The sequence below is a fragment of the Lucilia sericata genome, unplaced genomic scaffold, assembly GCF_015586225.1.
Source record: "Lucilia sericata isolate MDLA Ls3-8-SP2 unplaced genomic scaffold, ASM1558622v1 Contig000323F_arrow, whole genome shotgun sequence".
In the NCBI taxonomy this organism is placed as follows: Eukaryota; Metazoa; Arthropoda; class Insecta; order Diptera; family Calliphoridae; genus Lucilia; species Lucilia sericata.
In genome coordinates, this window is record NW_023994346.1 from 148,928 (window position 1) to 163,545 (window position 14,618).

At 28.8% G+C, this 14,618-nt stretch overlaps 1 protein-coding gene and 1 pseudogene across 1 annotated transcript in view; one reads left to right on the top strand and one right to left on the bottom strand.

Annotated features, from left to right (window-relative positions):
- The window catches only part of LOC119603651 (cadherin-89D), a 94,839-nt gene that overhangs the window by 56,610 nt on the left and 23,611 nt on the right, over nucleotides 1-14,618 (bottom strand). The window contains exons 8-11 of the mRNA XM_037955761.1: nucleotides 14,352-14,420; nucleotides 14,022-14,286; nucleotides 13,269-13,423; nucleotides 12,846-13,152 (exon numbers count right to left, since the gene is read on the bottom strand). Coding sequence (XP_037811689.1) covers nucleotides 13,337-13,423; nucleotides 14,022-14,286; nucleotides 14,352-14,420 — 421 coding nt within the window. The 3' untranslated portion in view covers nucleotides 12,846-13,152; nucleotides 13,269-13,336. The remainder of the gene's footprint in view (nucleotides 1-12,845; nucleotides 13,153-13,268; nucleotides 13,424-14,021; nucleotides 14,287-14,351; nucleotides 14,421-14,618) is intronic.
- On the top strand, nucleotides 909-6,825 carry LOC119603664 (annotated as a pseudogene).

Consider the following 14,618-nt stretch of genomic DNA (forward strand, 5'->3'; position numbering starts at 1 on the left):
TCTATAAGAAAATAATTTAAAAGTTTTTATTAGGAAAGCACAATATTTTTTGTAATTTACCTAAACAAAAGCTTTCTTTAAGCAAAAAGTATTTTTTAAGCAAAAGTGTATTCATAACAAAAAGTTTCTGAAAAATGTTTCTTTAAAAAGCTTTGAGAAATTTCAAAACCTTACGTGGCCTTTGAATAACATTACTAACTGACGTAAACAAAAGCTTTTTAAGAAAAAAGTGGTCACTTTGTATTTATAACTGAAATTTTCTAACATATTTCACATTAAAAGGCTTTGAGCTTTCTATAAGAAAATAACTTTAAAAGTTTTATTAGAATAGCAGAATATTTGTTTTTATAACTGACCTAAACAAAAGTTTTTTAAGCTTTTTTAAAGCAAAAAAGTCGTCTCTTTGTATTTATAACAAACATTTTCTAACAAATTTCACATTAAAAAGATTCGAGCTTTCTATAAGAAAAGAACTTTAAAAAGTGTTTATTATAAAACACAACATTTGATTCTCTAACTTGCCTAAACAAAAGAAAAACTTTTTGGGCGAAAAATGGTCTCTCTAAATTTATAACAAAAAGTTTCTAAAATTTATTTTTAAAAAAGCTTTGACCAATTTTAAAACCTTACGTGGCCTTTAAATGACATCACTAACTGAGTAAAAGTACTTTTTGAGTGTAGGGTATTTACATCTACTTAAAAAAAACAAGTTTTATTGTTATTCATTGTTTTTTGTTAGCAAACATCAACAACAAATATGTTTTTTTTTATAAATTTTATAAAACTGACAAAATTTGCAATAATATTTTATTTGTTTTTAAAAAAATTTTGCCGGCTGTGTGTTTTTTATCTCTTTTACTCTGCGTCTCTTTTCTCGTTTCTTTTTAATTTTACATTTACTCTATCTGCCATTATTCATGGGGTTTTGTTTGGTTGTTTGTTTAGAGATAAGAGTTTGCAATAGTGAATTTCTAAAGAGGACTAATGAGGGGCTTCGTCATCGAATAGTTTAAATAGCTCTAACTCTCCAAGATACCGACAGTCGTACGTTGAATTTTGTAACGTTCACAGCCAAGACAAACTAAAGCATAAAAAGTAAGTGTACATAAAAAAATTGTTTTTTTTTCTTTAAAAAACCGGCAATAAGCAAAGTTGAAAAAAGTACAGTGTTTTAATTTTTTTTTTTTTTGAATTAATAAAAAAATATATAGTGAAACTTAAACCTACAAATTAATTGAAATATAAATAAAACTTGTTGCTGCAGTAGTAGCTAAAAAGAAGAAAAATTCCATGAGAGAATTTTCTAGAAACATTGTTGGAAAATGTCTGTTTTTTCAAAAAACTTAACCAGTGTGAATTTAATTAAAAAAAACTATTTTATTAACATCCGCTTTGAAACAAAAGTTTCTAATTTCAGTTTTTTTGTTATATGTCCAATTTTAGTAACCATGGATTTCTACTACTTGCCCGGTTCCGCTCCCTGCCGCTCAGTCTTGATGACTGCTAAAGCTCTCGGCATTGAGCTTAACAAGAAATTGTTGAACTTGCAAGCTGGCGAACACTTGAAACCCGAATTCTTGAAGATCAATCCCCAACACACCATTCCCACTTTGGTCGATGGTGATTTCGCCTTGTGGGAATCTCGTGCCATTATGGTTTACTTGGTTGAGAAGTACGGTAAGAACGACTCCTTGTTCCCCAAGTGCCCCAAGAAGCGCGCCGTCATCAACCAACGTTTGTACTTCGATATGGGTACCCTCTACAAGAGCTTCGCTGACTACTACTACCCACAAATCTTCGCCAAGGCTCCCGCTGATCCTGAGTTGTACAAGAAAATGGAAGCTGCTTTCGATTTCTTGAACACTTTCTTGGAGGGTCAACAATATGTTGCTGGTGACGCCTTGACCGTTGCCGATTTGGCTTTGTTGGCCAGTGTCAGCACCTTCGAAGTAGCCGGTTTCGATTTCAGCAAATATGCTAATGTTGCCAAGTGGTACGCTAATGCTAAGACTGTTGCTCCCGGTTTCGATGAAAACTGGGAAGGTTGCTTGGAATTCAAGAAATTCTTCAACTAAATTATAAGTTATTATTTTTTGTTTTTCATTTAATTTTTAATTTTTTTTTAATAATTTATATTTTAATTTATTAGAGTTAAAAACAATGCACAATATAATTTTCTAATTTATTAGAAAAGTAAATAAAAAAAGATATTTTTCTAAAAAAAACTTAATTTTGAAATGTTTTTTTTTTCCTAATCTTTTAAAATGCTTAGAAAAATCATGATCTAAGTTAAAAATATTAAATATTATTCAACAAAACAAAATGTTTGTTGTGCCTTAATGGTTTGTGTACAGCGTATGTAGTTTTTAAAACAATTAGAAAACATTATTACTTAATGCCAACAATCATAAGGTAATTGAGTTTTTCTTACAAAGATTTCATTAAGAGACCCTGACCTTATCCAATATAAAATATTAAACAACTGTATTATACTTTTTTTCAATTATTTTGACTAATGCAATAGAAAACTAAATATTTTTGTAAAAATATCGTAAAATAACTTAAAAAGCTAAAAACTAGATTTTTAATACATTACCAGCAAAAACTCGGTAATGACTTGTACTTACATAACATCTTACTTTTCAATGACCACTAAATATTGTAAAAAGGCCTTATAACTAACTTCTTTTCAATGAAAGTTTTTGCTGTTAGACCAGTAGCTATCACATTTCAGAATATGTAATTTGTAAACGATAAAAAGGTCAGATGTCATGTAAAATTTAAAAAAATAATTAAAACTGTACATACAAACATCAGCACAAACGCATAATACCCTCCCCACTATAGTGGTGTAGGGTATAAAAAATTAGTTTTAAATGGATTTATTACTTGTTATTTAATTTCTATCAGATTTTGTGACAATTGCAATTATTTCAATATAAGTGAAATTGTAATATTTTTGTATGTCAATGAAATAGAGTTAAAACAGTTAATCAATATTAACCCTCAGTTGACCAATGTGTAAATTATTTATATTTGTTGTCAAGACAAGTAAATCAAGTAACAATACTAATTCCTCTATACTATACACAGTTCGTTTCATAGACATAATGTACATCAAATGAAATATACTTTGAATATCTCAACTTTAATCATAATCGTATATAGATCTTCTAGAAATATTAGTGATTATTCAATATCTTTACTTTCGTCAAACACTCATATTTAAAAATTTGCTTTAATTTAATTTTTTTTCTACGAAAAGTTGATTGATCAAAAGTCGTTTGATAGAACCTATATTCCGAGATTTTCGGATATCAAAAACACATAATACCCCGTTTTTCTTTATACGATTTTTTATGATTAAAATATTGGATTGTTCTTTGGCCTATTATTCAGAAAAGACCTAGAACCACGATTGGCAATGTATATGTCTATCTGCCGATCGCTGTTCTAGAATGATAAAACAGTGCAAACATACTCTACTTTACTAAAAAAAGACGGCAAGCTTTTACTACCAACAGTGCTGCCATATTTCAATTATTACCTTTGATTAATTTTCTTCTACATTTTCTTTTTAAAGTGGAAACAAAGTTTGGTTAACCACAAGTTACGACGAGTTTCTGAAAATTTTGTAAATAGGAAAATATATTTACAGGTAAAATATTATTAATTTTCTTAATTGAAATTAGTTAATAATTTAGATATTATTGTTTAGTGTAAAATTATGTTTGAAAAAAAGTTCTTTATAGATTTTGAAAGCAAGTAAGACTAAAAACCAGCCACGTGGATGCTTTCTAGGGTATTTAATATAAAATTAAAAAAATCGTGACTAAACCCACAAAATTTTCTCCCACAACTTAAAAACTCTTTAAATATATTATTTTATAAGATTTCTTTTTTGGTTTTAGAACATGACTTCATAATATCTAATAACTTTTTTAATTAAAATTATTCTAGCGTAAATCATTAATTTAAGCTAATTACAGAAAATAATTATCAAAAAGGAATTTTTAACGAAAATCTAAACAACTGTTTTCAAATATGAATTTTGGCTAACAATGATAGGAATTTGTTTTGAATGCATGTCTCGCTATTAAGAAATCATAATAATGAATAAATATTGAAATATTATGCGAATTATTATGCAATAAATATAATACTGATGATTGAAATTGTTAAATAATAGTGTCACTGAAATTAGGGGATTGCTTAAAAAACAAAGTGTATCCAAAATCCAAATAATAATAGGAAACTGTTGTAGAACTTGGTCTACTTGGATCTATCTATCTATCTATCTATCTATCTATCTATCTATCTACTATCTATCTATCTATCTATCTATCTATCTATCTATCTATCTATATCTATCTATCTATCTATCTATCTATCTATCTATCTATCTATCTATCTATCTATCTATCTATCTATCTATCTATCTATCTATCTATCTATCTATCTATCTATCTATCTATCTAGCTATCTATCTATCTATCTATCTATCTATCTATCTATCTATCTATCTATCTATCTATCTATCTATCTATCTATCTATCTATCTATCTATCTAGCTATCTATCTATCTATCTATCTATCTATCTATCTATCTATCTATCTATCTATCTATCTATCTATCTATCTATCTATCTCTATCTCTCTATCTATCTATCTATCTATCTATCTATCTATCTATCTATCTATCCATCTATCCATCTATCCATCTATCTATCTATCTATCTATCTATCTATCTATCTATCTATCTATCTATCTATCTATCTATCTATCTATCTATCTATCTATCTATCTATCTATCTATCTATCTATCTATCTATCTATCTATCTATCTATCTATCTATCTATCTATCTATCTATCTATCTATCTATCTATCTATCTATCTATCTATCTATCTATCTATCTATCTATCTATCTATCTATCTATCTATCTATCACAGAAAACAACGATGTCTGCACCCAGTAATAACGTCTTCAATATGGCAACAAATTAGGTTCATTGTCTCAGTAACCAGAGTTAGATTATTTTTTCCGAACAGTATACTTTGGTCTGTGGGTTTAAAATTTTGGGCTGTGTAATTAGGCCGAATGTACTATAAAATCACAATAGGGTAAAACTGACAAAAAAATCATTGAAAATTGTAGTTAGGATGAAGAATTATATACTTCCATAAAAAAACCTAAGCAATAAACAACAGGTAATCTAAAGAATTTCACCCAGCAGCGCGGTCCGGGTCCAATTATTTAAAAAAAAAATACATTAAAATTTTGAAAAAATTTAACATTTTGCTAGTAAAACCAATTACTGACCAAAAATAAACAATCGTGACCAAAACCTAAAACAACATATCTTGTCAAATCATCATGAATATAAAATGTTTGTGCTATTTGTATGTTCTAGAAATAATAACTACAACAATTGAATAAACAATAAATTTATGGTAGACGCCGATTCTCTCATATTCGCACTAATAAATGAACACGAATGGAAAGAGATGTGAAAAAAAAAAACATTGAAGTGAAATGATTAAAAGAAGAAACTTAAATAGCCAAAAAACTATTTAGAACAGAACAGTAGTAGTTTGATTCTCAAATAGTGAACAAGCAAAATTAAAAAGGTAAAAGAAATTCGCAGATGAAGTGATTTCATAGAAAAAACAAAATAATTTGAAAGAATAAAAGAGAGAAATTAATTTAAAAAAATTATTAAAGAGTATTTCTTTGTGTATGTTATATAAAAATCTCTTAAAATGTGATATTTTCAACATAAAAAAGAATAAATATGCCGCTAATGATATAGTTTTTTAAAGGAAATAACGCCAAGCTGTATTTTTTAAATAAAACATTATAATTATAAACAAATTCATGAGTTTTAATGAGACTGAAATCTTAAAATTCTTAATTTCATTATAATGGGCCTAATTTAAAACAAAAATGATAATCTTTGGTCTAATGCTTATTTTAAAATAAATTACATATTCTTTCATTATATTTTTACTGTACCCAATAATTATATTAAATTGCTCCAATAATAATTTTATTTATATATTTTTTTTGCTTTATTGTCTATTTTTAGTCACCATGGATTTCTATTATTTACCACTTTCTGCTCCCTGCCGTTCCATCCTCATGACTGCCAAAGCTCTTGGCATTGAGTTGAACAAAAAATATTTAGATTTATTTGCCGGCGAACATTTAAAACCAGAATTCTTAAAAATCAATCCCCAACACACAATTCCTACATTGGTTGATGGTGATTTCTCCTTGTGGGAATCTCGTGCCATTTGCATCTATTTGGTTGAGAAATATGGCAAAGATGATTCTTTATATCCCAAGTGTCCCAAAAAACAGGCAGTAGTCAATCAACGTTTATACTTTGATATGGGTACTATGTACGCTTCCTTTGCCAACTACTACTATCCTCAGGTGAAGCAAAATTTGCCAGCTGATCCCGAAATGTTTGCCAAAATCGAGGTGGCTTTTGATTTCTTGAATACTTTCTTGGAGGGTCAGACATATGTTGCCGGTGATTCTGTGACAATTGCTGATTTTGCGCTATTGGCCACTATTAGTTCATTTGATGTGGCTGGTTTTGATTTCAGTAAATACGCTAATGTTAAGAGATGGTATGAGCATTGCAAGACCAGCGTTGCCGGTTTTGAAGAGAATTGGGAAGGTTGTTTGGAATTGAAGAAATGGTTTAATAAGGAATAAGTTTGTTACTAGTTTGTAAATGTATGTATACTCATTATTTATAAAAAAAATAAATAAATAAAAAATAAATAAATAAAAATAAATTTTAGTGCACAAATCGCTATTGTAAATATATATAAACTGTTATTTTATTTATTAGTTCTTTTTATTTTGTAGTTATTTTTGGGTTTAAGGTAAAATTGGGAATAATTTAGAAAATTTTGGAACTAGATTTTAGAATAAAATTGAAAACTATATAACTAGTTGTAATTAATATAAAATCATTGGTACAGCTTTAAATTATATATTATAAAAAAATACGATATTGATATCTAATCCAAATTTAAATTCAGCTTTATAACTCTATTATTGATTTTTGAGTTTTCTGATCTTTACTATCGTTTCCGTATAAAATTGGCCGTATTCTACATTTCCAGTTTTCAAATACAAAATTTTTCATTGATGTCATAGTCGGTTATTAACTTTATTCGCGATCAAGTTAAATTGGTCGTAATCTTCCGTTTTGAAATTATGACCATAGATACTGAAGAATATCATTCGATTAACAAAACGAAAGATCTCCCGATCACGAATACGTTTTACTAAGAAAGAATATATACATATTTACCTCAAAAATATTTCATTTGTAATATGTTCTTTCACGATCGGACCTTTAACTACCACCTTTTTGATCGAGTAAAATTTATTGTAATTTTCCTTTTTGAGATTTATGACATTTAATATCGATGAAGCTTTCTAGATTTTAATACCATTATTAGTTTTAGATACGAAAGGAAAACTTGGAACTAGATGAAGATCGAATAAAATTTCCATTTACCTTTCATTCCCTCAACAATTTTTTTATCGTGAAAAACTGCTGTCCGGAAGTGATAGCAATTTTTTTTTAATTGCAACTTCATAATCGAAGAATATTATTCAATTAACAAAAATTTGGCATCGAAACTTGTTCGCGATACGAAAGATCATTCGATCACGAATATGTTTTACAAATTCTAAATCAAGAATGAATATATTTATAGCACAAATAAGATTTTACTTGCAATATGTTCTTTTACGATCATCTCCTCAACTGCCACCTTTTTGATCGAGTAAAATTGATCGTAATATTCCTTTTTTATATTATGACATTTAATATCAATGAAGTTACTTATCTAGATTTTTTACTAAAATTAGTTTTCGAAATGAAAGATCACTAAATCAGGAAAACAATTTGCATCTAGTAAGAATAAAATCGATCGAATGATTACATTCATTTATAGCTCTTATAAAGAGGAAATCAAGAGACAATATGTATAAGAATCATACTAACTCTCTCACCAACAACTATCAGTGATGGCAGAAGAGGTACAAAAGTACTTTAACATAAACGTATTGCAAAGGCTCAATTCCATTATTTAAAAGATAGTTTCTCATTTTTTTTTTTAATTTTAAAGACAAGCATTTATATTAAAAATTAAATAAATTACAAATTATTTAACTACTATACATATATAGATTTATATTACAAATTTGTCGTTTGTCCTCTACGTAACAGGTACTTTACGCTAACTTTTAATACACAATTCTTAATATTAAAACTAATTTTAATTAGAAATATTGCACAACTAATTTACATTAATATTATTCAATTATTTAAACTAAAACTTTAAAGAATTATTTATAGTATTATTAGTTTTACTACTACTGCTAGCATAATCTAAAGGTCTCTTAAATGACTGTTCCAAATTGTGCAGACGTTCTTCTAAATCATTCATAGAATTACGTAAAATATGGCCACGTGATCTTAAAGATATTCGTGGTGAACTCTGCATTAAATCATCCTTAACACCCGAAAACGAATGGCGTACACAGGACTTTTTCTCAAATTGGGAATTTTGATATAGATCTTGATGACGTTGCTGCAACTGTTGTTGCTGCAAATGATGATCACATAAGGAACGACAATTGGTGACTACTAGGGCATCATCATTTTGTAAAGAATCTTCATAGTTGTCACTTGAATAATGAAATGAAAAATTATGTTAAAAGAAATTTTATCAAATGAAAATTTTGAATTACATACATACCTAGAATCGGTATTATTAATATCCATTTTACTGTTGACAGTTATTAAATTCGTTTTATTATGCTTTAACGTCATATGATGTTCTTTGGCATGGCGCGGACATAGCGACTGATGAGTGCCCTTGCGTGCTTGAGAATCAAAAGAATCGGGTGAAGTTTCATATAGCTCACGACTGCTAAGAAAATCAACACCCGAATCCTGACCATTGGAGTGTAATGAAAACATGGAGGTTTCAAAGGAATGTGGAGAGCTTTTGACGAGTAAAATTTAATATAATGTTTTCTTTATACTTTATTTTCTGATACTTACAGATTATTTACAGGCTGACAGGCATTATATTTTAATACAAATGGTGACGAATTACTAACATCATCATCCAAACTATTATTATTGGCATTTCTTAAAGCTGCTGATTTAACTACAGACTTGGGTAAAGGAACATCAATATATTCACGTTGTCTTTGGCTATAACATGGATTTGTTAATGACTTCTTTTGTTTTATTTTATTTTCATTATTAATTTATTTTTATACCAAACACCATTAAAGCACTTAAAATTTAAAGTTTTTATAAACCGTCACCACTTAAAATTAATAGAACTAAAAAAAAACGATTTTTTTAAATTAAGTAGTTTTTTAATGGATGTAAAAGGAACTTCAGATTTTTGACCAGCAACCTTGGAACTACTAGTTTGTAAATATAATGGATATATATCTTAAAATTATCAGACACCAATAACACCCTGTAACAATTTTGAAAAAAAGCTTTCACACATAGAAAAGTTGATATGCATGTGAAACAAGAGTTCATTTATAGCAATTCTGCACACTCCGTTTTTTATAATCAGCTCTTATATCTTTACGAAAAGACTTCAAAGTTCCAAGGACTTACAATTTCAAACAACTATTTTAAATATTTTTATGTGTTGTAATATGCTAATATTGGTATCAAATGAAAGCTGGGAATCTGTACATTTTATATATATTATTAATTTGACTCACTTAGACAAAAAATCTAAAAAGAAATTAAAATTAAAAAAGGTCTCATTTTCGGGATCAACATTTTTAAAAACTTCTTTGTGACAAATTTTCTTTCAGCTTCCATTTCTTTTTTAATCCTGATGAATTTAAATAAAACAATATTATTTCTCAGCTTCATTTGATATTAATATTTATACCGAATTTTTTTATATACATTTGGAATTCCATTTTTGAAATCGTATGTTCTTTAACATTAAGGACCTTTAACAGGGGCGTAAGAGCTGATTGTGAAAAACTTAGTACACAGAGTTAATACTAATGATCCACAGTTTCCTGTACAAATAGTTTTTTTCATGTGTTAAAATGATGAATGGTGTTATATATGCCATTGGTGTGTTATTTTGTAATTCGGTTGGTACTTTCCAGAAAGGAAACACTTATTCCACTATGTTTTTGTTATAAGCGTATTTTTTGAATTTTAACAATATTAATATAGAAACTAAAATATACAATCGATTTGATTGAATAAGAATCCTTAAGAGGGAAATTTGTAGTTCTTTTTCGTTCAGCAAATGATACTTTTTGTATTTTCTTTAATATTGAACTTAGAAATATGAAATTTAACATGATTTAATAAGAATCTATAAAAAGTGACTCTTTGGTACTTTTTCATTCTTCATATGGTACTTTTTGTATGTTCCATAAGACATTTTTGGTACTTTTTGTTCATCAAACGGTACTTTTTTATTTTACATAATGAGAAACTATAAACTCTTTTGGGATGTGATGTACTTCGCTCGTGTTGGTTTTTTGCAAATTACATCACACCTCCCATAGATATAGATCTTATAGATAATCTTTGGTACTTTTTCGTCCTTTATATAGTACCTTTTTATGTTCTATAATATGAACCCAAAACACATGATTATTAAACATAAACAGACACCCTTATTGAATGAGATCCTTTAAAATAGTACTTTTTGGTACTATTTCGTCCTCAAACTGTACTTTTTTCAATTTTCTATAATATTCAACCTAGATTCATACATATTAACATATGTAGTCCAGACTGAGTTGAAATCTGAAAGAGGGTACTCTCTGGTACTTTTTATACCCACCATCAAAAAAGATGGGGGGTATATTGATTTTGTCATTCCGTTTGTAACACATCGAAATATTGCTCATAGACCCATAAAAGTATATATATTCCGGGTCCTTATTAAATTCTAAGACGATCTAGCCATGTCCGTCCGTCTGTCCGTCTGTCTGTTGAAATCACGATAGGTCCACATGAGAGGAGCTAGACAGTTGAAATTTTGCACAAATATTCTCTATTGTTAAGGTTTGTTTGGTATTGAAAATGGGCAATATCGGTCCACTTTTTCGGATAGCCCCCATACAAGTGGACCTCCAAAAAACAGCTTCAACGGGCATAACTGCTTCAGAAGTACAAGTATAGCGATGAAATTCGACATAAATAAGTTCTATATGAGCCAAAATCTTTCTACCAAATTTTTTCAGGATCGGCCCATAAATGACCCTACCCCCCATATAAGGTCCCTTTCAGAAAATGACTTTAACACTCATTACTGGCCTAAAAATTCGGGTATAGCGATAAAATTCAGTATAAGTCAGTTTCTTGCGAACCAAAGCCTTTTAACCAATTTTTTTTAGGATCGGCCCATAAATGACCCTACCCCCCATATAAGGTCCCCTTCTGAAAATGACTTTAACACTCATTACTGGCCACAAAATGCAAGTATAGCGATGAAATTCGACATAAATAAGTTTCATGTGAGCCAAAATCTTTTTTTTTTGAGGATCGGTCCATAATTGACCCTACCCCTCATATAAGGTCCCCTTTAGAAAATTACTTTAACACTCATTACTGGTCCAAAAATGCGAGTATAGCGATGAAATTCGGTATAAGTAAGTTTCTTACGAACCGAAATCGCTCTACGAATTTTTTTTAAGATCGGCCCATAAATGACCCTATCCCCCATATAAGGTTCCCTTCTGAAAATGACTTTAACGCTCATTACTGGCTAAAAAAATACGAATATAGCAATAAAATTTTACACAATTAAGTTCCTCGCGAGCCAAAATCTTTTTAATAACTTTTATTATGGATAGGTCCATAATTGGCCCTTCTCCCCCTATTGGGTCCACTTCAGGAAATAGCTTTAACGCTCATTACTGTCTTAAAAATAAGAGTAAAGCGATGAAATGCTACACACGTAAGTTTCTTACGAGCCAAAATCTCTGTACCAATTTTTTTTTTTTGGATCGGCCCATAAATGACCCTTCCCCCATATAAGGTCCCTCTCTGCAAATAACTATACTGCTCATTACTGGCTTAAAAGTATGAATGTAGTGACGAAAATTGACGCACATAAGTTTAATGCGTGCCAAAATCTCTCCACTAAATTTAGGGAAGATCTTTCCATAATTTACCCTACCGCCCACACAATGTCCCCTTTAGAAAATATCTTAAACGATCATTACTGGCTTAAAAATATGAGTTATGAAATACGGTTATGAAATTCGCTCCGAATTTCATGCGGAATGTGTCGGTAATATAACACTCTTACTTGTTATGATTCAAATGGTACTTATTGAATTTTCTAAATTGGGTAAACGAAAATCATGTTTCGAACTCCTTATTAAATGAGAATCTACAAGAAGGAACTTTTTGAATTTTGTATAATATTGAACATAGAAGCATACAATTTTTAATTGAATGAGAATATGTATAATTATTACATATTTCATAAAACAATTTTCTAAAAGATTCTAAAAGTAATTTTTCTTTCGAATATAACTTTATAAGTTCTTTAAAATTTTTTAAAAATTTACATAAAACCATATTACCCATTTAAGTAAAATAACCAATAACTTTAAAAAATTAATTAATAAGTATATATAACAGTTTTATATCCGTGCCATAGATTCCCCATAAAAACCATAGATTTTTGTCATATTTTATATTAAAGAAATTGTGCCACTTTTAAACCAAACCATTTTAAATTAAATAAAAAATTGGAAAAAAAAAGAAAAATCTATTCTACTCACTCGTTATTTAAATGCTGATGATGATGTTGATGCTGATGTTGTATTTGAGGAACATATTGATGTTGTGTGTTATTTTGAGCTTGTTGTGTTTGTTGATTAGTATTATTATGGGAATGATGATGATGAGCATGTTGATGATGATAGTGAGATGATGAAGAATGCTGTTTTGATAATGATGAATGAGACTGACTGAGAGGTTGCGTTTGATGATGTTGTGGTGATTGCAGCTTGGCAGCTGACCAGTCTTGAGATAGTTTTTGTGTTGCCACCGCTGTCGATTGTGTCTTGCCAGAAGAACACAATGATTCTAGAAAAGAGTAAAGGAAAATAAATGAATACTGTTTTTAAGGAACTACTTTCCAAATAAAATTAGAAAGAAAATAGAATATAAATGTATTAAAAAAAAGCAGTTGGCATATTTACGTTGACTTTGTCTTTGTAGTTGTTGAAGATGTGGATCTTGTGTTACTGTTTGTGTTTGATGATGGCGTCTACGACATGAATCTAGACCAGCACGTGCTATAGTATATGTTAAACCAGTTTCGGATGATGGAAATTCTTGTTGTGACCAAAGACCACTATGGCAAGGAGATAAAAAGAAAATAAAAATTGAATTTTACAATGCGTTTAAAAGGAGAGCAACATCGACCAGCAACATGTTTGTTTAGTGTTAATTATCTAGGAAAATTGTTGGCATTATTGGAATATTTGTATGATTTTACAAGAGAAGCTTAGAATTGTTTACGCTTTGCTGTTGTTGTTACAACAATCATTGCATTTTTATTATTTGTTCATTTCGAAAATGAGGTTAAATTTTTACTAATATAGAAAGTACCGTTATTTTTTTATTAACTAAAGATTACTGATTATTATTGTTGTTGGAGTTAGAGTTATTGTCACTATTACCAATAACCAACTTTTGCAATGAAACAAATAATTAAAACAACAATTCCAAGATTCTCTCTTTTCTTTTGTAAAGATCAGTTTTTATTCTGAATTGTATAAATTACTATATTTCATTATGTACTAAATGCTTAAGTTTAATTAAAAATGCTCTCATTTTTAGCAATAAGTGGGAAATTGTAAAATCATCAGTCTGTTTTAATATAAAATTAAAATGTTGCTCTTAAAAACTAGTAATTAAAACGTAATATTTAAATTTATAAATTCTTTTACCGTTTTCTGTCGCATACACATAAAACACAGTGCTGTGAGGGCTGCTCCTATGCCGCAAAATGCCACCAGAACAATGGCTACTATTTCTAAACTACTCCAGAATGTTGCACTGTGGGTAGATTTGCGCGGCAATTGTCCAAATTCGGCTAATTCTATAATACGTGGCATTGCCTTACTAGAATCCCAGGGACCATTGGGATTGTTTTGTAAAAGTTGTTGTTGTTGATGATGTTGTAGCGTGTCAAGTTGTATGGCAGCCAGAGATCTATAATTAATAATTATAATATTTTATTAGGGTTCTGTTCAAAATCTGTTGAAAATCAAACTTACTCTTGTAGCTGTTCCATTTCAACTACAGAATTCGAGCGATAATCGACGGCATAAATATAGGCATCGGTGCTATAAAATATTAAAATACATATATAAAATAAACAACTTTTAAAAGTTGTATAAAAATATTATAAAAAATTTTCAAAAATACAAATTTTTTTCTAAAATTTTTTTAATTATAACATTTTTCTATTAAAAATTTCAATACCGAATTTTGTTATAAAAAAATTCAAACTCGATTTTTTATAAATAGAACTAAAACCAGTT